Raw genomic sequence first — 27,272 nt, forward strand, 5'->3', positions numbered from 1 at the left:
AAGTCTAATATTATTTTGAAAAATAAATTTTAATAAACTTTGGTAAAAGTATAACAGAAATTGAATCCACACAAATTAAAAAAAATATATATGTGATAGTTTTTTAAGCATGTTTATTTATTAAAATGTACAGATTTTTTTACATTAAAACATTTTTCAAATTATTACAATGTACAGTTTAAATTTTCATACTAAAGTGTGTAATTAGCTCTTTTACAACAGTTACACAGTTACACAGTTAAAATAAGCACAATATATAATTTGTTTTCTTTATTATCTTAATTATTCACAAATAATTTCATTTAAACATATTATCTACTTAACTTATAACCAAAAAATATACAGAACTATGCGCAAAACATAAATCAAGTGTCATTTATAAAAGGCACTTAGCAACTAACCCATAAACAGAATTGCACATCATTAAACAATCACACCACTAAGCCCAATAGTTCTGTTGCTTGACATTGTAGTGTCCTTGCGCAAAACTTTCCGGATTCGGAAACTGATTAACATCCTGCATGGCCATCACGTTGTTCTGCCAATCGGTGGTACCTTTCCATTCGGAACTTGGCCCGGCACTATTTCCAGCCCCATCGTTGCTCAGCTCCAATTCTTTGTCCTCTTTCATCCTGCTGGAGGCGCCGACTTGTGCCTGGTTGATTTGCGCTTGAGCCAAAGCGTAGTTCGCGTCGAACAATGACGAGTAATCCGACCGGGCGTACTCTTGGTTGTAATTGTGCTGGAACATGTTGTAGTTGTGCAACTGGGCGTTCCGCCAGTCGTGCTGTCCGTCAGCGGGATACTGACACGAGACATTAGTGAATGGTAAACTGGGAAAGGTCAAAGGGTTCGTCGAGTTCGGATTGCCGGAATTCTTACGCAAACGCGCCCTCCTGTTCGAGAACCAAACCTGAAATAAATTATTTTTTATTGTGTTGTTGCGTTTGTTTATTGAAGGACTTACTTGAATTCGGGCTTCTGTGAGGCCGGTCTGTTGGGCGAGTTCCTCCCTGGTGTACACGTCGGGATATTGGGTACGGCCGAAGGCGCGTTCCAGAGCTTCCAGCTGCTCGCCGGAGAACGTCGTTCTGGAACGGCGTTGTTTACGTTTTAGCGGGATTCCCGGCTCGGATTCGGTGTCGCTGTCGTCTTCTCGTCCTGGAACGGGGAACAGTTCAAAGCACATTCAAACGACAAAGAAAACGATTAATCCAACATTAATAATAAGACTCGTATCAGGATTGCGGGGTTTCCATGCGGGATCAAAGACGACGATTCCACCGGATCGCTAATTAATTTTCCGCGTTCAATGCCGTGTTTGCTCAATTAAATTTCAATAGCGTCTTTAATTATTTATCGCGGCTGGCGCGGCGTTATTAATCATTCAAACTGCGTTACAGACAAGAGAAGTAGCTAATCATGCACCGTGGGTTCCTTGTCTTTTACACCGGGCTACTTATCCAAGGGAAAATTGAAATTTTCGTATTGTTGGGGCACTGCCTGTTGGTTACACAATGTCGCAAGTTTTTTAATACAACTCTTGCTCGTACTTTTTGTCTTGCGGAATTAATTGGAAAAGTTCGAGGTGTTATTTACATTTAAAACAAATTTAAAAAGAACAGTAGTATCTATATATATAATCAAATCCGTGTGCGTTTTTCATATTTTCCGTTTTAATAAGAGACGTCCGAAGACTGCAAAGCAATCTCTAGATCTGTCATGAATAAAATAATAAAATAAAATCGCGGATCATACATTTTAGATATAGAATCATTTACTTTTTCAGATCGGACGGCCAGACAATAAATTCCAATAAGAAACCGTTTTCAGACTTATCTCTTCATCCCTCGGATATTTCCTTCTGCTTTGTGTCCCCCGAAATATGTATAAAGATTTTTTCAAAGCCACAAAATTCCAATTTTATCCCGTGAAGACCACTATAATACACTGTGAAACGTACTGAAAGAATTTGAAATGTAATCGTGGTTGCCTGAATTAAGTAAAAATTGCAAATATTAATAAGTATTGGATTAGTTTTAGTTCTAAATTACACACTAATAATCTAATAAATAATCATGAGTAAGCAATGAATATGCATCGCCGACATTACTTATTCATTATTCAGGCAAACGGCATCCGATGGATATGTATAATGTATTTCAGCTATGGGCTATAAAAAAATCCGCCTCTATCCTTTTATTTTGCCGCTGTTCATTACGGGTATGACACAGTTTTTTACTTCTCTTTGATCCGTGTGCATTAAGGTAATTTTGGGTGCAGCATAAGTTTATTGTGGTTTTTTAAAGGAAAGTAGGAAAAAAAAAAAATAAAAATACCACCAGTGCCTATTATACGTGGAATTAATAAATAGAGCATTTTTATAAGAATATATATGTTATATACAGGGTGTTTCGCAACTTATCCGAAAAATTTTAAGCACATACTCACTGTGTATAAGTAGTCGATTTATCATATTTTTTTTAAATGTATATATAGTCGTCTCTCGTTAATTCGAAACTCGAGGAACTGCTATTCTTTAAAAATAACAAAAGTTAAGAGCTACATATTCATAATGTAAATTAATTTTTCGAAAGAACTCTGTTATATTGGTTTGCTTCAAAGTAAATTGCTGCTGCTCAGGCTGCCCAGTAACTTTTTTTAAGAGAAAAAATGCCTGAAATGCTTTTTCATCACTTTCGTTTTGTAGACAGAAGCTTTTTAAGGTGTCGAATGAGACTCTTGCTTCCTTAACTGACACCTCTGTCAAAGGTCTTGAAGCATCGTCCTCATCTTCACTGTTGCTTTTTTCATTTATATCTGTCGCAGATAAAATTTCGCCACCGGTTAGTGAACCTGAGACAACATCATCTTCGTCCACTTGAACAAAGTCAGAAAAACTCACACCGCTAATATCAACTAGTGGTTCTATTGCTGGTTCTTCATCATCCTTAATTATTGGAAGATTTTCCTGATCTTCTTTTATGAAACCGAATCTTTTGAAGCAGTTGAGAATCGTTAGGGGTGTTACAGCTCTCAATGCCTTATCCGCTAAACATTTGAAAATTAGGCCAGTTTCATTAGTATTAAAAATGTCTCGGACATCATAGTTTTCAATCAGTCTTCAATTTACCATGCCAATCTAAGCAAACTGCGTCATTAACACTTCCACTTTCCCCACAAACTTTTTTAAACACAACTCCATTTCTCTTTTTGAAATTTGTAAGCCCTTTACTTGCCGCAAAGTTTTTGATGCTTAGAGTAGACGCGAACTCTTTTGCTCTTTCCTTTAACAAGTCTCCGCTAATAGACACTTTTTCTCCTCTACACTGTCTTAGTCAAATGACCAAGCTTTCTTCCAGACGAGGAAATTCACCTTTAGTAGTTCTTTTCCCTACTCCAGCAGTTTGAGCTACATTTTCTCCTTGTGCTTTATTATGGTTGAGAGAGTACTTAAAGGAATCTTAAATTCTTTCGCAACATCACTTTTCTTCTCACCTCCCTCTACTTCTTCTTTTCAGCAATCGTCAAGCACTTATACTTCTTAGGACTCATAACTTAGACAACCTTTTATTTAATCTGTGTACAACCAACGAAAGAATAACAGTAACTGAAACTTAACAAAACAAACCAATTCGTGAAGAAGCTTGCGTCAAACTAATCGTTACGAATACATAGGCTCGTGCACGATAATACAAGTTTGAACTTGTGTAAAGAACGGTATGCTAAAATTGGATTCGGCCGGCTAAAACTTGCATTCAAATCAATGGGAACAATTTCGAACAGCTTTTATAGATGGATTGAATGATTTTTTATCTCGTTTCCTCTTGCTGAATTACATTTTTTTTTTAAATGGACTGCTTATATAACAATGAGTATGTGGTTAAAATTTTTCGTAGCTGTGAAACACCTTGTATATAAAAATAAAGTTCATGTAAATTTATATTGAATTTAGTACAAATTTTATAAGTAAAAGTCAATAAATATATGAATGTTGAACCGGATATAAATTTTACAATTTTGTTTTATCATAAAAAATGTATTAGTTAATAAAGTTCTTTGGCTTCTTGCAATATTTCACAGTTACAAATATTGTAAACCGTGCATTTTTTAACGTAGTTAAATTAATCGCGAAAATTGCAAGTTATAGTAGTGCCTAGACATATTACATAATAAAAAGACGGCGAGTAATTACCTATTTTATATACAATTAAGTGTTAAACATCGAAACATAAAAACGGCCTTTATGCCATACGAACATATTTTAAAAAGAAATTTTTATTGCAATCTTCATTTAAATGCTAATAAGTTTTGCATCATTACAAATTGCCTAGACATCTGCGCTATGAAAGTTTATAACTTTTCTACCGTCCACACATTTATTACCTAACGTGACTCCGATTTAATTGAGACTTAAATATTTGAATAAAATCGATTGCGATTTCCACCGAAAATAAGTTTCCTTTTCCATTTACATGCCCTAATCCCGTGGGGGAATTCCCTCAGGCACTTTCCAGACATGATCACGAATAAATTTCGTTTTCGTCCCTGAACTCTCTCAACATCAAATCTGTCACGATAACAACTCTTCGCTATAATGTAACAAAACGTGCACTATAAAATGATTATTAAAATTATTCAATCAGTCACACCGAGTTTTAATAATTTGAATATTACACTTAATTACGATCATTAGACAATTATCTGTTAATAAATCACCCATTACCATTAAAATATATAAAAATTTGACCCCCGCAGACAGATTTTTATTATTACGGAGTCCAAATAATGTGCGCGTGATTTATGCGTTTTTAATAAATAATGCATGATAAATCGCGTAAATCGCTCGGTAATAACGAAATATTGCCTTCCGTTTTCGTGGCGGTCCATTTGATCTTCATTAATATTGCGTCAGCATGTGTTGTGTATCATGAATACGGGCCTCGGAACATTAAATTTGATTTAGCATCCGAAAACAATCGGACAAATAAATTTCAAATTGTAATCGGCTTGTAACATCACGACCTGTTCATTGAAAGTGACGGCTCGTTCGTTCGATTCGAAAAAAGTTTAAAACTTTTAAAAAATATTGAATCCGGAAACGCCGGAAACGTGTGTCAACGTCAATCGCGGTGGTCGTGGACAAGTGCGGTGTTATTTTCGATTTGTTTTGTTCAATGTTGTGGTGTCGAGGTGGTGTGTTCCTTCGCTCTCTGATGAGAGTGGCCGTCCTTTGGCGGCCCGGCCATCCTACAATGGACCCCATTGTGACCGCGGCCGGGCGGCCCCTTTGGCGGCCCGCACTTTACACGGGCCCACCCTCTGCGACCACGAGATTTATGGGACCGAACGCGTTTTGTCGCCACGGACACATTTGAATTTTTCTTTGGCTTGTTCTCACGATCACTCTTTTATTGAGTTTCCTACATCCTCAATAAACTCCAGGATGTTATCTACAATCCGAATGCATCTATTTCATAATTCGAACTATTAAAAACTATTAAATTCGCGGATATATTGAAGGAAAGGAAAGGATTTACCATTGCATGAGGTTTTTCAGATATTATTATTTATTATGCTACAGTTGACGTCAAAAGTTGGTATCCTTGTTCAAGTTTAAGGCCGTTTATTTTATTTATTTGAATGGCAAAAATTAAAATATAATAGTAGAATTTTTTTTACTTCAGCCGAAAACCTACAAACAAAAACCGATGACGTACGAATTGTAGTTTTTATATGCAGTATAAATTGACTAGACCAAACACTGTACTAATCAGGACACCCTGTATTTTCGGGTATTTTGAGGATTTTGCCTTTGTAAGTCGAATGTGTAAATAGTACATACAAGAATAATGTAAATGAGAATTTTCCTATCTGAATAAGCAGATAATGCATACTCATTTTAATCTTTATGATCGTAAACTATCATTCTACATTTGATTTTTAACTAGAAATGTTTTATTATATATTTCAAAATGTTGAAAAACATTTCGGAATATAACATTACTATATACAGTCGACTCTTGTTTATTCAAACTATCGGTAATTCGAACCTCCCTATAATTCAAAGTTATTACGAGTTCCCTAGAATATCTCTTTATATTTCGAACTAAATCGCTACATGACAAAACGACGCGTTAAATTCGAACTCATCAACGTCAAACACTCGACAATTCAGTTTCAGAGAGAAAGAGAAGGACAAGTTCAAACTTATATCATCGTGCATGAGTCTTTGTTTTGTATTGATTACTTCTTCACGAATTGGTTTGTTTAGTTAAGTTCCAGTTACTGTTACTCTTTCGTTGGTTGTATACAGATTAAATAAAAGTTTGTCTTAGTTATGAGTTCTAAAAAGTATAAATGCTTGACGATTGCTGAAAAGAAGAAGTTAATCGAAAAAGTAGAGGGAGGTGAGAAGAAAAGTGATGTTGCAAAAGAATTTAAGAATCCTCAGTATTCTTTCAATCATAATAAAGCACAAGGAGAAAATTTATGTTGCTGAAACTGCTGGAGTACGGAACTACTAAATGTGAATTTCCTCGTCTGGAAGAAAACCTGGTCATTTGGCAAAGGCAGTGTAGAGGACAAAAAGTATCTATTAGCGGAAACTTGTTAAAGGAAAAAGCAAAAGAGTTCGCGTTTACTCTAAGCATCAACAACTTTGCGACAAGTGAAGGGTGATAGGAAAAGCAATGAAACCGCGGTGTTTCAAAGAAGTGAAATTGTTTCCTACTGATTATCGTGCTAATAAAAAAAATTGGATGACGATAGAACTTTTTAACAATTGGCTTTTAATAGTTAATGGGGACATGACTTTGTTCAAGTGGATGAAGATGTTGCTGTCTCAAGTTTACTAACCGATGGCGAAATTTTATCTGCGACAGATACAAATGAAAATGAAAAGCAACAATGCGAACGTTATAAATAATAATTGATTATCAACACTCAATAATTTGAAGTTTTATATCTTTTCTCTCAAAAATTTCAAACACTTAATAATTCGTAGTATTCTAAGAGTTCCTCGAATTTCAAATTAATGAGAGTCGACTGTATATATGTGCTTAAAATTTATCGGATAGTTATGAATCACTATTTATAAACACAATAGTGGTCATTATTAAAGCAACATTTTAAAATGTTAAATATTATGACAATAACTATTTACTTAATGTGAACTATTAAAATAATATTAATATACTAATATTGTTTTATATTCTATTCTAAAAACTAATATTTTTTTATTCTACAAAATGTTTCATTTACTTTTCTGAATTAAGCTGGATTTGAACATAACAATTTTAATGAAAGGAATATTTATTGTTACTTCTTTTTGGTATAATTTAACATTAATAGTTTGTATAATTTTCTTTTTGCTTTATAATCCAGCACATTTCCGACGCATAAATTCGTCCAGTGTGAAGAGTTTGTTTAAACTTGGTTATCAACGTGATGTTGATTGCGTCAGCTAAAGCAAAACATTGATGGTTTAAATAATATTTAAATTCTAATCGTATTGTACATTTCAACAACGAGGTAATAAATAAATACGTACAACGCGTTTAAACTTTGTCACACGATCACTGTTTCAGTGATTTAATATTTCCAGAATATCATCATCAAAAAAACATTAAAATGTTAATTGTTTTTAAAAATTCAGTCTGGATCAATCACAGGATGATATAGACATATATTTTTGCAAGTTGAACGGTGTTTCAAATGTTACAGTATAATTTCCTTGTAAAAACACATACTCTCGAGTTGCCAACAAAGGAAACATTATTTCTTTCCTGTGTTACCCGACCTCATTTCAATATTTTTCACATTCACGTACGTGTATGTAGCGCAAAAAAAAAACAATGAAGCACTCCCCTGTTATTTTCCTACCAGATGCATAACCATAAGATTAAACATATAGGCTCGCAACCTGTTATTTGTGCGTAAAATTGCATGCAACGACCGCGCGAAATCTCTATGGATAGATATGTTATACTTACAATTAGTTTTATTATTATATCAATATGAGCATTTTTTATCTCAATAGATGGGCAACAGGTTTCGTGCACAAAAAATAAACAACCACGTTATCATGTGTGTTTATTAAGTAATTTATAGAGGCGTATAAATTTCCGTGATTTAACTTAAATTGCGTCTGGCACTTGGATGGTGATATAATGGTGAATGTTGAAAAAGTTGCGCGACGCATCGAAAAAAGTGCACATTAATTTATTGGACTTAAAGACGATATGACAGTTTAAATATATAGTGCATCAATGTGTTAAATGATAAATGTGCGGGCATAAAGGCGAGGACCTTGGGGGGCCACCGAGATACTCGACCCCCCTCGACCAACGCATATTTCAGCCATTACCACTAAACACTAATTTTAATACTTTAATGCGTCCTACAAACAGTCTGTAAATTAATTTTTCTACTTGCTCTCTTTAGTTGATTTTATGAGGGGAATATGTTAATTATGACCGATCCGATTAATCACTGACTGCTCCTGACAGAAGGACAATCTTTCTGGCGCATCCGCCATAATTCCGCTTCTTCCCAGTCTCCAAAAGCGATTTTTATGCGTCGAACACAAACTAATAAATACGAGATGATGTTGAAGATCGCCAGAAATTTATGACGCGCATAATAATAAAAAAACAATAATCACCGGCTGAAATGCCGTTCATTAGGTGTTGACTAACTCGCGCACCGCAAGAGATAATATCACGAGTGATGGTGTCGCGTTCACTTCCACGGGCCTTTCCATTAAAATCTCCCGATTAAATCTTCTTTCATTCGTCGTTCATCATTGAAGATTAAGCGGGGAACTGTTGGTGGAATCGCCCCGAAAAGTATATTAATCACTCGCGGTTCTCGTTCATAGGTATCCCGTGGCTCAATTAGACAGGTATTTTAGCCCACACAAGTCGTCTATTGTCACTTACATCGACTTAATACAAGGATTACGGCTCGTGCTACGAGTTTTACCAGCCGAAAACGTGACTGGACAATTCACACCTACCAAAAATACTATGTCATTTTATATGATTCCGTAGGGATCAATCAAGTACGACTTTTTATTTTTTACCCATACTTTCAACTGTTAATTAGATTATACACATTAAGGTGGCTAATTAAAATTATATTAAAATAGTTGTTGTTGTTGTTAAAATTAATTCAGACAAGTACCTCTTTTCAACAGAGTTACTTCTCCTATTTGTTAGATGGCAGCATATTCTAAACGCTGACAACCACTTCTACAAATCATATGTGTATTGTTGGTTGCTACTGAAACTACTAAATTTTTGTGCTCAGATAATTAATTTTTATTATTATATTATAGCATTAATATATTTTTTTATCGTCGTATCTCTTTATAATAAACCGTTGTTAAAAGAATTTTAAAACCTGTCAGGCAACTATAAACATTAACATAATGTCTAGGTCCCTTCGATTAAAACCAAAATAAGCCCTTTCCCAACAAAAATCACGTTTCGAAAGCACATGTTCGACTCGAGGGGTTGAATGTCATGAATGCAGGGCACTGGGTGGCCTAATTTGGTGCCGGTGCGTCTGGAGAGGTATGCGTTTTCGGGGCGTTCCCCCTGTTCTCGGTCCGTTTCCTTTCGGTTCTTCCTTGAGCCCGAGCGACACGAAGAATGCGATCGAATTAGTCACACAAAGGTGCCGATCTGAAAACCCCGGTCTTTTGCCGGCACAACCGATTATTGTTTCCTTGTTAATGACCGCCTTTGTTTGGCACCCCTGATTAGTTTCGTGTGGTAGCCAATCAAATTTTCTTTTTCACACATCTACGGATTGATAAACAACTGTTGTTTTGTGATTTTGTAATTTAGTCGTTTCGAAATATAGTTTAAGGTTGGGGGATGAATCACAGTTTCACAGCCCTCGTGTATTTAGGAACAAGGGTGGTGTTTGTGTGTCAATGGGATAGAAAAATATGGGTACTGATTGAATTATATGAGGGGGTAAAAGGGCTCAATGGTTGGAAATAATGGGAGGGTAAATGGTGTTGAATGGGATGCTTGTTTGCACCGCCATTTTTGAATTTATTCAATTGAATTAATGCGTTTGTTGTTCGAGATTTTTGAAATATTGATCATGGGGGTTAATAAAATTTATTATCAATACGTCTCTAATTATATAGCAACAATAATTGATAACTAAAAAACAAATTAGTGGACTAATGAAAATTTAAAATTGCGCACATAAAATGTATTTAGCTAATATACTCATAAAATAACTTTTTTAATTTTAAATAATATGTAAATTATGAAATTCTAATTTATAAAATATGAGACTTAGTTACTTATATATAGTTCATACATTCTGTGTATCATGTATACAGTCGAATTCCGATAACTCGAGTTATCAAGGTTTCCTGTTATTAAATAAATACATAGAAAACTATATATTTATCATGTAAGTATGATGTATGTATGTGATAAATAACGCATTGACTATCTAAATAACATTTTGAAACCTATAAAATTAATTTTTTTTTTGATTTTTTTTTTTTTCATTTTATTCAATGTAGTCCCCTTTCAGTTCAATACACTTAACTTATTCCAGCGATTTTACAACTTTTTGATCCTGTCTGAAAAGTAATATTCCGGGAAGTCCGCAAAGTACTCCTCCGCGAGCTGAATTTTTTATTGATGAACCATCTTTTGAGGTTTATGAAGAGATAATAGTACAATGGAGCTAAATCTGGCAAATAATGCGGATGGGGAAGCAAATGGAGCCTTAAATAGATGCTCTTGTGTGCCAGCGCATTGTCTTGCAAAAACAAAACTTTTTTTCGCTTTATGTGAGGCCTTCAATCGCTCCAATAATGCGCAGTTATACTCGCTGTTGAAGGTTTTCCTTTTTTCGAGGTAGTCCACGTATGTCCAAGAGTATGCCATGACAATCCCATCGGAGGGCCTGCCACTACAGACTTCTACGGCAGTGGAGTTTCGGCCACCATAAAACTCTCGAAACCAATATTTCACAGTGTAATATAAAGTAGCATTAGCCCCATAATATTTATCCAACTTTGTATTGTTTCCTTCGCTGTTTTGGCTCTCAAAAAATAATGTTTTATGAAACTACGAAAATCATGTTGCCAAACACGTAATCAAAACTAAGGGCTGTATCACGCTGAAATTTGACACGTCGGCCTAAATATGAAAAGACTATAAGGCATCATATCCTTTTTCGCGATAGCTACGCATTTTGGTTAACAAGGAGGTTACTTTTTACCCCACCTAATATATAATGCATAATGAAACCAATATTTTTATTGTTATTATGTAAAGTTCTTATTTTATGCAATGATGCAATGATTTAATATTTGAAGAGATAATTTTTAAATTTCATTTTTAAAAAATTCTACGGTATCATTTAAACCGTCATAGAAGGAATCAGTTATGTGTTCGTTTGTTTTTAAACATTGACATATCATTTTTAAAGAATTTTCGACGAACACATTTGAACGAGTTGCTTACTTCCACTGTCATCTTAAATATCTAGTTCCACAGATTCAGATCTGCTGAGCTCGATGTCTTCACCTGAGGGAAACTCCGAAGTAATATTATCATCATTTACATGATAAAAATCGTTTAAAGGTGCACTTTCTTGTGTGTTGGTGATATTTATTCAAGGTTAAACTCTATTTGCAGTTGAATTTCATGCACGATTCTTTCATGTAATTGTTCACTTATAAAAATTAAAGGAATTTTGTCCATTTTTTGAACAGTTGTCTCAGGTTTAACATCAAATTAACTATGTATTGTTCTTTCATGTTTCTTCCTTTCCTTCAGAGGTTAGACAGATTTTTTCAAAATTTTGTAAATCAAGTCAAATAAAAATTACACATAATGTGGATTTCATTACTAACCAATTTGCTTTGAGTTATTAAAAATTCGAGTTATCAAATTTCGACTGTATTTGTAATAACAGAAATGATCATATGCCTAGGCATATCTAGATGTTTCTACAAAATAATAAAATATAAAACTATTATAAAATATTTTATTATTTAAGGTCAATACATTCTAATAACATAAATTATTTGCTACGCAGAGTTCTACAGTCTAAAAATAATAACCAAATAAAAAAATCGCCTCGAAAATCAACATTATATAACGTTTCTAACATAGCGATTATGGAACTAACTGACATATTAAACATCGAAAAAGATAAAATTCTAGACACCAAATCAGAAAAAAGGAAGAGTTCCCTTGTCGTTTAAATATATTTTCACAACAATGTTAGCTTTTATAAATTATTACTTAATGCAGCCCCCATACAAAGACATTCTTCAAAATATATCAATTAGAATAATTATCATTTCTATTATTATAAATACGGTCGAACTTTGATAACTCGAATTTTTAATAACTCAAAGCAAATTGGTTAGCAATGAAATCCAAATTATGTGTAATTTTTACTTGATTCGATTTACAAAATTATGAAAAAATCTATCAAACCTTTGAAGGAAAGGAAGGATCATGAAAGAACAATACATGGATAATCGATGTTAAATCTGAGACAATTGTTCAAAAAATGGACAACATCCCTTTAATTTTATAAGGAATTAATGATTCTCTCCCAAAATTCGACTTTATTTAAATATTTTGTTTAGATATTCGATTTATCAAGTTATATTATTGTATATTATAATTTTTAATAATAGGATTTTTGATAATCTCAATAATAGCAACAGTACTAAGATCTAAATAAAAGATTTAGTGAGTCAAATAGACGAGTGTACCTCAATTATCTTTGCATTATGCCATTCTGTAAAGTATTGAGTATAAATCAAGCGCATATTCACTTTATTTGTGCTTTGTGTCGGATGTCACCTGAACGAAAACACGGCGCATTTGAACTGGTCCGCCGACAAACGGGGATTCGCAACAGATCAAAGGAGAGGCTAATCAAATGACATAAACACTCTCTGCTGGAAATATCATTTAGCCATTGTCGGTTGCAAATTGTTCGGTGCACAGTGAAAAGGTCGGCCCGATGCGAAAGGCCAGAAATGTTGCCGCAACACGTTGTTCACTTGACAACCTGAATAACAGTGAAAGCGGTGAATAAGATGGGACTATGTGAAGACTAATTCTCAAACATGAATTTATCTCATGTCCATTGTGTTTTCGGTGCGTTTAACAAGCCGAAATCCACCCCAGTGCTGAAAATTCACACCGGAATAATCGATGTAATAACACAGAGAGAGTGAGAGAGATGGAAAATCCGCGAAATTGCAGACAATCACCTTCGACCTAATGAATTACCCGTTTAAAATCCTGGTTGTATCTGCCAGGCGGGATGTGAATTGAAGCGCTAATTTAACTCCTCAAAGTGACTCGTCGAATCCATAAAATTCGATTATTGTAAATTATCACGTGTTGCTCATTATTGCGTTTTTACGGGGCCAAAGTGGTCTATAAATTTTGGTACGAACTTAATTGACTAGCTTTAAGAAGGTTCAAATTGTTATTGAAACATTAAATTTAACAGTTTTATGTCGGGCTTTTAAATTTCTTATTTACGAGACATACAGTGTTATAAAACAAATTAATAACCACGAATGTGAAAATCTTTAAATTTGTTTTATTTTAGACCTTTTATATGTTAAAGTGTATAAATTTCATATTTTTTCTTTTATTTTCCTCTGAACCACGCATTCCAGAGCCGAAATGTCACCTCGTCTAACACCTTTAACCATCATTAATCAAATCCGGATGGGAGACGATGAAAAATAATAAATCCTTTGCGCCTTATTTATAATATTATTACGGACAACACGTAATTGAATCAAGAGTCGTTTCTTTTTGCCGCCTCTTCGTCTTCTTATTCACGATTCCGACGCAGAGTATGTAAAGAATGTTATGAAATCGGCACTTCAAAGGGACCGGCGTTCTCGTAACAAATACCTTTTTCAATTAATGACCGTTCTCGTCGAATATTAACAAGAGTCGAACAAAATTTTCGGTAATGAGACCGATTTTCTATTGTGTTGCCAAATATAATTACGACGGCTCGAAAACAGAACAAAGAGACAGATATCAGAATGCAATTGAGCCGAGTTAAGTTAATTTCGCATCTCATAGTTTAATATTATTCTGGGAAATTCATTTGTGTTGCTCCGTGAATACGAACATCGAACGTCCCACATACGAAACAGCCCGAAAATTCGGTCAAAACAATTGAAAATGACGGGAGGGAAAACGACACGAAACAACGGAATTCGAGCCCTGCGACGTGGGCATTTAAATAATGGAATTTCGGAAGTTTTCACTTTAAAGTCAGCACGATGGAACTCTGTATGCAAACTGCCGACATAATTCACAAAATAGAACATAAATTCCTTAAAATTATATTGTGACATTTTATAGTTTTCTTCCAAGTATACGGGTATGTTAAACATTTTATTAGTTTCGGTTAGGTAAGGTGTAAGAATGGAATAAATCTATATATACATTTTTTTTAATTCGGAGAAAACTAATTAATTTCCATATGGAAAAATGCATTATTGTTTAAACGTATGTTGAGGCATAATAAAAAGGTAAAATAATATAATTTAGGTAGCACAAATTATATTAATTTATTTCATTTTGGATTTGTTATTTACACCTAAATATATTAAATATTTAATTTAAAATGCATAATTATTATTTATTATCTTTTATTATAAAGAATAACAATAATATAACAGAAAAAGACCTTGTTATCTCAAATTTTTTTATACCAAATATGCACCACTTTAATAAATATATATTTTACTAAAGAAAAATTTGTAATGTATAAACTTATTATCATTGTTCTTAATTATGTGTATTATTGAGACTATTTCATAATAATAAACGATAAAACGGAGAACAATTTAAAGTTAAATTTTTGAAAAACATTATAGAAAAAGTTACACACTACATAACAATAAAGTGCTGAGTGGAAACTGATTAGCTCAATTCACAACTACTAAATATGAATATGAATGAATTTATACGCCTTTTCTAAGTTTATTGAGTATGTTAAAAATTCATAAGAATATTACAAAATCACATTTTTGACATCGTTAAAACAACATTTAAGGCACTTAATTATTATTATTATTATTATTATTATTATTATTATTATTATTATTATTATTATTATTATTATTATTATTATTATTATTATTATTGAGTATTGCATTTGTTAAGAATTCATAAGAACAATTTGAAATCAACTTTTTATAAAGTAAAAAAAAATTTATAAAAATATAAAAATATATATAAAATAATTTATATAGTTTTTTTATATAATTATAATCCATAAAAATTCGTGAGAACAGCGAAATTTAGAAAAAGAAATAGGTTTAACCGACATCATAAAAAACAGCAATGTAGAAACTTATTATCACAGTTCTTAATTATGTACATTGTTGAGACCAAATTTTGTATGAACATGTTAATAAATAGAAATTTCGATTTAAATCTTAATTCTTAAATATGCACCATTTATATACCTTTTCAGAATTTATTATACATATTAAAAATGCACAGGAATAATTTTATTTTATTCTATTTTATGTTATTTAATTTTTTTTTATTTTATTTTATTTTATTTTATTTTATTTCATTTTATAATAATAATAATAATTTAAAATCAAATTTTTGATAAACTAACTCTACATAGTTAAAAACTATACACACTAGTACATAAATATTCACTTATTACCTCTATATGTATGCATCATTTTAATGGATTCATATACTTTTTTTGAGTCTACTGTTTTTGTTAAAAACTCATGAGAACAACTTAAAAACAATTTTTTATATACATACATATGGCTTTTCTAAGATAATAATTATATTCGATAAAAATTCGTGGGAGCAACTTTATTGAAACAGTATCTCATAAAAATCTACTGTGTAGAAATTTATTAAAACAGTTCTTAATTATGTGCATTGCTGAAACTATTACATCTGTTACTAACACAGAGCACAATTTGAAAACAAATTTTTGACAAATTTCTAAAAAAAAATAGCTCTAGACTTTTAGGTTTATGATTCATTCTTCAACCAGCGTGGAAAAATGCGAAAGAACGGTTCGGTTTTAATTGCCGGCCGTAAAGTGACTTTGGAAAAATGCCGGAGCCAATTAATGATGGCGAAAGAAAGATGGGAAAAGGCGGCGCGCTTTCAAAAGGGATCTTAATATGTTAATGAGACATATATTAAGGAACACGTGTGTGATTGTCCTTCTTCCGTCACTCTTTTTTTTTTCCACCCACATATATTAGAAATTTCACATGATTTGAAGTAGAAATTTTGATCAATATTAAACGATCATTAACAAGCGGCATTACAAGAAGTTATTAATATTTTTGTTGTGTCGTGTAAAAGGTGAAAAAATCGCGTACCAAGAAGACGTTCTTTCAACACGACGGTTACCCATACTTGGTGTGCCGCATGTAAAATGCAAAGAGCAAGAGTGAGTGCATAATCACTTATGCATACATAATTTTTATGCGGCCCTCTAGGCCATTTCGGGCCCGAGCAAAACATAATGGCGGTTTACGTAACTTTAATTGATGTGCCGCAGATAAAAGCGTAAAAAGTTAGGTCCCGATCATCGCGCGCTTATCCCCCCAGTGACAGGAATCAATCGATGGATTATTATCGTTGTGGAACACATGTTGGTGTTCTGGAGCCCGTTCATCATTTTTACACCTCGTGTTTTAGCTGTGGATTCCGCCTCCAGTACGCAACAAACAGATCGGATTTCACAAAGGGCGCCGCCCGTTTAACAGTCCGACGTTATTGGTTCGCCCCCGGGTCGATTCTCGATCTATAGATCTTTCGCCGATCTGTCCACCGTATTAGGGTTTATGTCTTTTCGGATTACCATAACACTTCTTTCGCGGACTAACCACTTTTTTCCAATGCCTATTTCGACTTAACGACTTTCATTATCGGGAACTTTAAATTTATTACTTTTAAAGACACATTTATAAAAATATGAAGGATTTCCATGAAGTGAATGTGTACAAAATTTCAACACTAATATTATAATATTTCATCATACTGAATCAAAAGTTTAAGTAATTAAATATCTAATAAAGTTTAAAAATCTAAATAATTTAAAATATTAAGAAAAGGGAAAATATTGTAAATCTAAAAAAACAAATATCTAAATAATAAATAGTAAGTATATGAAAATTCTCATATATTTAAAAAAGTAGAACAAAACGAGAAGAATCGAAACATATTAGAATGTGATGCCGGCGGATACCGGAACCGAAAACAACAATAAAAAATAAAAATATAAATATACGTTTTCTTCCTGTTTCTCCCCATGGTAAATTTTTTGTTTATTTACATCTTTAGGGTCGTTAAGTGATTTACAAAAATGTATGAATCTAACAATTGTGACAATTCTGACACTGTTGAAATGGTAGACGGACTTCGGTTTGGAAGATGACTCCTCTAAAAATGCAACGATGTGAGTTCGTATAGCCCATATATTTTATAGAGAGTTTTGGCTCTTAATTTTCAATCAACATACCAGAAGCATTCATATTTTACATATTATTTATGAGTTTTAAATTTAGATTTGGAGCTGGTGTATTGTTTTTAATTTTATTGTTGTTATTTAATAATTCTTGATCTTTACTGTTGTTATTGTCGAATCTGATACAAAATCCAAACAAAACTAGAGTCTTCAAAAATAGGGCGTAGCATTAATCTTAAATTATTTAAAGAATAATAAAACAATAAATAAAGAGAAATAAAATAGGAAAGTAGAAATTCGTTACTATTTTATGTGCATACTAAGACATTAGAATTTAAGTAAATGAAAAAAAAACATTTGATGAATTAAAAATGAAAAAAAAAAATACAATTTAATGAACTTGAAGCATTTGAAGAATATTCTGAAACATATTATAAATCTAAATACTTAATGAACCTAAAAATACTGAAGAACAAAAAAATATACAGTATGAACGTTTAAAATAAATTAGGGAATCTTAGCAATCTAAGAAAAATAATTAAAATGATCTCGAATAGAAAGTAAATGTAAGAATCGAATATATCGGAAAAATTTGGATAATACTGAGAAGCCAAGAAATGTAGTGTCTTTTCTATGAATGAACACACGACTAGATTAGTGAAGAACAGGTGCGGATTGACGAAAGTGCCTGTTCGAAGTTTACATTTAATTATCCACGTTGATTGGCAATTTCGTTGGCGCATTTCACACTAATCAGGCGGTACTTTTAGAAAAATTTCGCGACCGCACTCGCGCATACGTTCCGCGCATTTGTAATATGAGCAGTAAAATTAATGCACGTGAAATTGGCAGTTTTCTGCGCAAAAACAAGGGCACCTGAAATGAGTCGGGGCCCGTTTTACGACCAGGCTCTGCGAGAAATTTATTTACCACGGGATGGGATTAATATTGCACGACTTTTTTTCGCGCCGTCCTTTAATTGAGTTTGACCGGTCGACGATTTCACAAAAATCGACGAACAGTGGATGCGATTAGGTTTCGTGGGCGTGACACACAAACCAACTAAATCCCCCGGTTACATTGTCAGCTTAGCGCCCTAATCCGCCGATAATCGTCCTAAATGGAGCGACGTACGAAAAAATGACCGCCGGCTTCTTTTTATCGGCCCGGTATAAAGAATGTGCTCATTTGACGCGAACGTCATTCAATAATGCCGGATTAGCGGCGGGACCCTGAACAAACATCCGAGATGTTGGGACCTTCTGGGGATTACAACTCGAATCGTCGGTATATATTCGAAAGTTCAGTCTTAAGATCCGAGAGCTTTGTATAGTCTGAAATGTTATCAATGTTAACACTTGATACTTCTGCAAACTTTGCAGGAGTTTACGAATATTTTATATGCTACATTAAATTACTTACATGTAAAACTTTACTGAAACTTGCTAACTACTTGTTATTGAATTTTAGGCAGATATTGCTACGTATTAAATCACATACAATTAGATAATGAAGAACGTAAATTAAGATGCAACATGTATCAAATCTAGTGTTTATATTACAAATTATTTTACACATTTTGTTTATAAAAATGATGATAGGTTTTGAGAGAAGTTAATTTTATCAAACATTATGTTGAAAACTTTCATTACAATAATTTAATTTTGGATAAGTCAATAAGGAATATAACATAAAATTTTTGAGAACATGAAATTTTTTGAGATTAACAATAAGTACATAATTTATTATAATTTTATTGAAATAAAAAAACATGTTAATTATTTAGGAGGATAATAATTGAATATCTCTTTGAATCGAATATAAGTTTTTTTTACGAGAAATTAGTCAAATTAAAAGTCTTTTATTATTAAAAACTTTATCAAATGTTCTGTTGCCGATAGTTTAAGAATTGCAATTGGTGCAAAATTTATATAAATTGTCACGAAAACAAGTTTAAAAACAATTCAAAGATTGTTACAATTTAATTTTTAAGATTAACAATAGTACATGATTTATTATAATTTTATTGAAATTAAAAAAAAAACATGGTAATTATTTAGAAGGATAATAATTGAATATCTCTTTGAAAATTTAGGCCGAATATAAGTTTTTTAAGAGAAATTAGTCAAATTAAAAATATTTTATTATTAAAAACTTTATCAGATGTTCTGTTACCAATAGTTTGAGAATTGCAATTGGTGCAAAATTTATATAAATTGTCACGAAAACTGGTTTAAAAACAATTGAAAGATTGTTACAAATGAAGAATGTAGTTTTTTGGGAATTTACAAGCGCTTAAAGAAAATGTTTGTTAGAAAATTGATATGAATGTGTTATTTTTAATTTTCATCTTTTTTGAATTAGTGACTTTCACGTTGTCAAACAAATTTAGTTTTTCAATGTTACCAGTTATACAATAAAAAATTCGGCAAATTGTCTCAAGATATTTAATTAATACCTTACATAATTTTTTAATTATTAAATTAGAAAGATTATTTTTCTTATAACTCGGTGCTTTGGGTGCCCAGTTTTAAATTGAAATTTAAAATATTTTTCAAATTTTTTTCAGGGTCACTTTTATTGATAATATTTTGTAACTTTTCGATTAATAATTTCTGAAGGATTGCCAACGACATCCACTATTTGAATAACAGGTACATCATATTTATTTTACGCCTTAATAGTTTATTTAAAAAAAAAAAAATGAAAATAATTTTTAATTGAATAATATTAAACAAGTTTAAATATCGTAAAGCTTGACATTGCACAAAAAGTAAAATAAACTGGAGTTGAATCAAATACATTAACAACGACGTAGAAACAACGGAATTAAGAACCACAATCGTTCATTCCCCTCGTAATTTACGTCTCAAACTTTCGACTGCAGGAAAAAAACTTAATAAACCGTTATGCCGCTCGAATAAAGCTTGAAAATTGTCAATTTCGCCAGTTTTATTGACAGAATAAGTTGGATTTTGAACTCACCGCCCAATATTCCATTGATTGTGTAATCTTTCTTGCTGTCTGGATCCTCTCGTCTTCCGTTGCCCCTCAACAATCTGCTTATCGCTGAAATGCTGGGCGGCTCGGAAACACCCTCCTGAAAAGAAAAAAAATTATTTCCAACATTTAATCAAACGAACATTTAATCGTTAAGGAGGGTCACTTTACAATTGTTGAAGTAATGTGAAAAAAGTTAAACGAAAATGGATTAGTTTAATTGGTGCATCCACCATAATTGAAATTCGTGTACGTCGATTAAATTATAACGCACCAGCTGAGATATTAATTGAAAACGTTTTATCAAAGCAAAATCTTAACTTTCTACAATTGCACCACGTCCAATTGGGATGGATTTCCTTCGCATTAACAATTAATCAACGTTTCAAAACTCACTCACTTGCGGGATAAAAATATCGTTGTGGATGTGGAGAAAAATGCGGGACTACATTATGCAAATGGTTCAATTTCGGTCGTTAAACCCATTAAACGGTTGTTACCGACACATATTTTTTTTTGCATCTTCAATAAAATTGCTCGAATTTTTGGGGCCGGTGCACGTGCTTATTACCGGCTGATTAATTTTAACTTTTATGCGTTGATCGGCCGATTACATTTTTTATCGGTGTTTGCATAAATTTTACAGCCAAACCGAGCATAATTATAATTCGAGTCGTGCTCTATTTTGTTTCACAATTATTTTTTGCACAGCCCAAAAAATAATTGTGAAAATTATGAACATACATATTCATGTTTCGTTTCAGTTTGTAATTTTTGAAACAGTGTAGCTTGTGATGTGAACTGATGACGATAATAAAGCTGAGAGCGTTACATTTAATGATACTAATAACATAAACATGTTGTGACGTTAAACAATGCAAATAGCGGCTAAAAACCAGCTCGTCACCGTGGAAACTCCTCCCTTGGCCGCGAATTAACGGTCACCGTATCCGTCGCGGTGTCCGCGGGCGTCGGGCGACGAAAGGAGGGCGGCGACGGCGACGTTTATCGCCGTTGAGCGCCGTGGGCCACCACAGATCCTATCGTCCCCAGATGTGCCGGGTCCGGGACGATAATTTGAGGGCGGCGCGGGCCAGCACGCTCTTTACGTCAGGCCTCGGCCATTACGGCACGGTAATGTGTCCCGTGGCACGCGGATCCCTTTCATCGCGAGCCGACACGTTTTCAGCGGTGCTCTGTTATCTGGTCGGTGCTTTGGTAGCGGGCATAATCGCATAGATGAACGTGCAACGTCCACATGCACATGTGGTAGCCCACCGAAACGTTCGGCGCGTTCAAAAACTGACGCTGTTCTTCTAACTGACTGTTCTAATCGCCAATCGCGACGGAACTAATCGCTTCTTTGGATCAAAAGTCTCCTTCATAGTTCACTTATGTTCAGTTGAAACGAGTGAAAATATATTTAATTTGTTTTGTGAAGAATTTATGTATTTTATTACACGTTCAAAAAACTGACGTCAGCATGATTAAAGCGTCGATTGCTGGTTTAACTTCTCACGCACAAAAGGAAAACACATACGGGAATGTCGATTCGTATCGACATATTTTAAAAGAACTGTTTGTTCTTGCGTCCTTATCTTTACAGTCAATTTCCTTAACGTTCGCCACGCAGTTATATTGCTCCGTATTTCTACAAAGTTTCCGACACCCCTCAACGTTATTTGAAAGCGCCCGCTTCAAGGGATTTTAATATTCCCGACAATGACACCGCTATTTGTTCGCGAAAGACACATATTGTGGCACGAGCAGGAAGCATGTCTTTTCAGCTATCCATCAGTATGTGGATGTTAACGAAAACTAACTTGAACTAATCAGTTCAAACGATATCGTTCTTTGTTAATTGTAACAACGTTACATTTAATCGAAGACGCCATAAGCAATTCCGTTGCAGAAGTAAATCCAAAAACGAGTTAAAAAGCTCAGAATCCCGCGACATCGTGTATATCAGTTTAACGACGCCATTTAAAACACATAAGGTGCATTACACTTCGTATGCCATAAACTCGTCTCAGGAATCTTCGTATTTCAGGCCGCGCAGGGAAACAGGTGTTCCGACCATAGCGGGGCTATGCAAAATAACTAAAATTATACACATTTTGCTAAACATTACGTTTGGGTTCTCTGCCGTGCAAAGCCGAAAGGTACGCGAGAACTGCTCGGACACCAATGAATCATTCGTGAAGTTCCTGAGGAAAAAAGCCCGCAAAGAGCAGGTGGAATTTTTCATTACCTTTTGCCGTGCTATGAGAATGAATTTATATACGGCTGATTATGGTCATTAATTACTTAAACACTTCCTACAAACGCATGTTAAGTTTGCTTTGTTGGACGGAGATGATTTTCCGTTCTTACCTTCAGTAGCTTCTCTCGGATCTCCCATGAAAAGATGCCGGCATTCTCCTTCTTCAGCTGCTCAATCCTGGCCTCAACGTCCGTGGACGCGACTCTAGGTTTGGATCCGCCGATGACGCCTGGTCTGATGCTTCCAGTCTCCTGGTACCTGTTCAGTATTTTCGACACGCAACCGTGCGAAACTCTCAGCTGTCTCGAAATGACACACGGTCGGATTCCGGCGGCCGCCATCTCGACGATTTTCAACCGGATGTGATTCGGAAGCGGTCTTCCGTTTATGAAAACGCCGCCGAGTTGATTAACGCGTCCTTGACCTACAACAAATAAAAACGATCTGTTTGAGTTATTGTCTTTTGGTGGTTGGGAAGATGAGGTTCTGTGTTTAATCAAGGAGTGATTGATGGTGTGTATTCTATTAGTGTCTGTCATGAATGCGTATTTGAACTTGGGCGAACGTAATTTATCGAATTATTCCGCCGATGCCAGGATTTATCCGTGATGAATTGCGACTCATTGTACGGCCTGTTTTGTTTCGTTTATTTGCATGGATTCAATACACGATTAATCAGTGCAAATAAAAGGAACGTGTAGACAATTCAGCTTTGAGATTATCCCGTTGAATAAATAAACGGGACAACATTGATTTAATAAAACTTGTGAAATAAGGTGATTTGTAGTTTTGTCTCCAAAACTTAAAAAAATTACATCAACTAGCACATCATCTACAGTTTTATGATAATTCCTATATAATTACAAAATTAACGTGGACAAGTTGTTGATTTTGCCCTGAGCGAAGCCACAATTCCAACGTTACCGCTTCAGCGTTGCCACACCCAAAAATGAACTCAAAAATTTCCCTCTCAAGTCGAAAACACAAACAAACAATGAAAATAGTCTACAGACATAATTAACAGCCGTGAAAACAATTATCGGGCAGTCAATTACGGAAAATAACACAGACAATCGCACGAACGAATCTCATCTATCACTCCGTTACCTGCGGGTCCTCCTCGAAATTATACCACTATTAATTTGATATGGCCTTCCAAATTACCCGAGCCCACCCCTGGAACCAGCGTGATTAAATCGCCATTAAGATTCCACACTTATTAAGGATCTTTATGTGTGTGTTTGCGTTGAGTGTGTTTTATCGCGTGGTGGCAGGATAATTGACGGTTGTTTCGTAGTTTTGAATTCCTTGAGAAACCGATTTGTAGTTTTATAGTGAGCGCGCTTTATGGCTATTCATAAAATTGTCCGGTTATCAGGAAATATCGATTTTATGGTTGTATGCAATCAGGTGTGTTGTTAAAAATTTCATGAGCAATATAATATCGAAGGGATTATAAAACGCGTTCTATTTCGTACAGGTAATTCACTTTTCACAGTTCGTTAATGTTTTTTGATGTCAATTTGCAGTAAAATTTGAGACACACGTCCCAAAAATGATAACGTATCAATAAAGTCAAATTGTTTTTGGTTTTCATTCGATTTATTAGATTAATTATATTTTATTGAGGGACATAAATCAACAGCCTCGTGTGAATGCAATCGTCAAACTGTCCACACTCATTTTATAATAATTGTTATAACGAATGGTTAAAGTCAACATTTAATTTAACAGTAACAATAATTGATTAACCTTTTAGAACCTTATAAATTTGTTATTTTACAAATAAAAACTTTTATAGTTCGATTTACAAAACGAAAAACTCTGTTTTATGGACAAAACAAACTATATAAATGTTTCTCGTTAATCTTTTATATTTATTATTTTAGAAATTGATTTATAAATTTTTACTCAGATATACACCATTCTTAATATAAATACATATTATTAAATATCTTTTTATTTGAACTTTTAATAAAATATGTATGTAAATTATTATGTAAATAAATTGTTTAATGAAAAAAAAAAAAAAAATACTTAACATTATTCATAATTCACTTTTGAACAAATATAAATGTAAATAATATAATTTTTGAAATAAACAGTTTTGTGGATTTATACAACACAAAATACGAAAAAAAAAACTGCACTATACTAACTGGACAATGTGAGCCACTTTCAATAAAATATTTATTATTTTAAATAAACTGTTTTATGAAAAAAAATACTAAACATTATTAACGGTTCATTTTTGAACAAATATAAATGTAAATCATATTATTGTTGAAATAAACAGTTTTGTGGATTTACTAGACAATGTGAGTCATTTAATGTGATTAATTAACCTGATTGTGAGTTATTTAGTTATTTATAAAATAATTAAAGTTTTAAATTTAAACTTTTTTTGAAAAAAAAAAAAAAAATGCATTTAGACGACTCATTTTTTTATTTTGGAAAAAAACAATTTTATGTCAATATTTATACAACACGACATTCCATCTACAGAACTATTTTTAGAATAAATAATTTAATCAGATCATAACTAACTGTTTTAGGCAAAATAATTTCATTTTTAATTCTATGATTTTTTAAATTTTGATAATATGTCATTTTATTATAATAAAATTTATTTATTTTATTATAATAAAATTTATACAATATAGAAATATATTAAGGAAACAATTAATGGACAAAAAGGACTTCTGGAATTGTTATTTTTGATATTTATCAAATAAAATACGAAATAAAGCCGCTCTGTGCTAACTGGACAATGTGAGTCATTTAATGTGAATAATTAACCTGAGTTATTTATAATATGACGTATTTTGATAATGTCAATTTTAAGATAAACCAATTATAATAAAATATATACAATATAGAATTTATTTAAAAAAATGCTTTTAGACGACGTATTTTTTTATTTGGATAAAGATTTTGTTATTTTGGAAAAAACAATTTTATGTCAATATTTATTCAACACGACATTCCATTTATAGAACTATTTTTAGAATAAATAATTTTCCAAATATTTAACATATTTGTTTTTTATTTATTTATTCAACTCAAAATTTTGAACTGTTTTAAGAAAAATAATTTTCATTTTCAATTTTATACTTTTTTTAATTTTGATATAAACCAATTATAATAAAATCTGATCACGAATAACTTGTTCTAGGCAAAATAATTGTCATTTTCAATTTTATGATTTTTTAATTTTGATAATATGTCATTTTTAAGATAAATTAATTATAATTATACAATATAGAATTTTATTAAGGAAAGAATTAATGGTCAAAAAAGACTTCTTGAATTGTCATTTTTCATATTTATTAAAATATACAAAATACGAAAAAAAACTGCTCTATGGTAACTGGACAGTGTGAGTCATTTAATGTGAATAATTCATAAAATAATTAAGTTTTAAACATAAATTTCTCTTGAAAATATGCGTTTAGACGACGTATTTTTTATTTTGATAAATATTTTGTTAATTTGGAAAAAACAATTTTATGTCAATATTTATATAATACGACATTCCATTTATAGAACCATTTTTAGAATAAATAATTTTCCAAATATTTAACATATTTGTTTTTTTATTTATTTATTCAACGCAAAATTCTGATCATGAATAACTGTTTTAGCAAAATAATTTTCATTTTCAATTTTATGATTGTCATTTTTGAGATAAATCAATCAATTATAATAAAATTTGTACAGTATAAAATTTTATTAGGGAAACAATCAATGGATAAAAAGGACTTCTTAAATTGTTATTTTTGATATTTGTCAGACTAGACAAAACTAGAAATTTCAAAACCTCTAAAAATATTCAATATTTATAAAAATTAGACCATTTGGTGTCCTGTAATTCAAATTGTTTATCAAAAAATTAATAATTATTACCAGTAAACATTATTGTAATCAGCATATTAAAAAATGATAGTAAAGGTAGGCATAGAGTTTCTAAAAAATGATGAAGCAGAAAAACAAAACATCTTTTTCAGTTATTAATTATAATATGGTAATACAGGAGAATTCAGTGGAGATTTTTTTATTATTTGTACTGAAATTTCTTCCAACAAGGACAGGATGAAACAAACCAAAACGAATCAAAAGTACAAATGATTAATCGTGATAATATGTAATGATTATCAATTTTGCCTCCCAGCGACGGATGAAACAACATCCATTCGATTACCGTTCCAATTCCAATACAAGAAAATTTTGAAGGAAGAGTATGAAATATAAATTGGTATAAATACCTTGAAATGGATACCCGCCCCAAATCGGTCTCATATCCATGTTCGCCAACCCAGAGAATAGTCACCGATCGAACAGCACATCTAACCGTAGGTACTAAATCCAAAACAACAACAACAACAACAACCATAAAAAAAAGAGAGAAAATGGATGGTTTTCGCGAAAAGCGCCGCCGGTGTGTATAGTACCCGTGCGCGGACTGGCTCCAAAACCGTCATGAATCAGTGGCGGAAAAATGCGA

General features: G+C 32.6%; 1 protein-coding gene across 1 annotated transcript; it reads right to left on the minus strand.

The window, feature by feature from the left end:
• Nucleotides 1-139: 139 nt before the first annotated feature.
• On the minus strand, nucleotides 140-27,272 carry LOC109607368 (protein gooseberry-neuro). The gene is made up of 5 exons (XM_020023892.2): nucleotides 27,034-27,272; nucleotides 22,879-23,192; nucleotides 20,491-20,605; nucleotides 968-1,161; nucleotides 140-913 (listed from the first exon to the last, which is right to left on the minus strand). The coding sequence occupies exons 1-5, from the start codon at nucleotides 27,071-27,073 to the stop codon at nucleotides 440-442; spliced, it is 1,137 nt and encodes a 378-aa protein (XP_019879451.1). The 5' UTR covers nucleotides 27,074-27,272; the 3' UTR covers nucleotides 140-439.

This window comes from Aethina tumida, chromosome 1 (genome assembly GCF_024364675.1).
Source record: "Aethina tumida isolate Nest 87 chromosome 1, icAetTumi1.1, whole genome shotgun sequence".
Taxonomy (NCBI): domain Eukaryota; kingdom Metazoa; phylum Arthropoda; class Insecta; order Coleoptera; family Nitidulidae; genus Aethina; species Aethina tumida.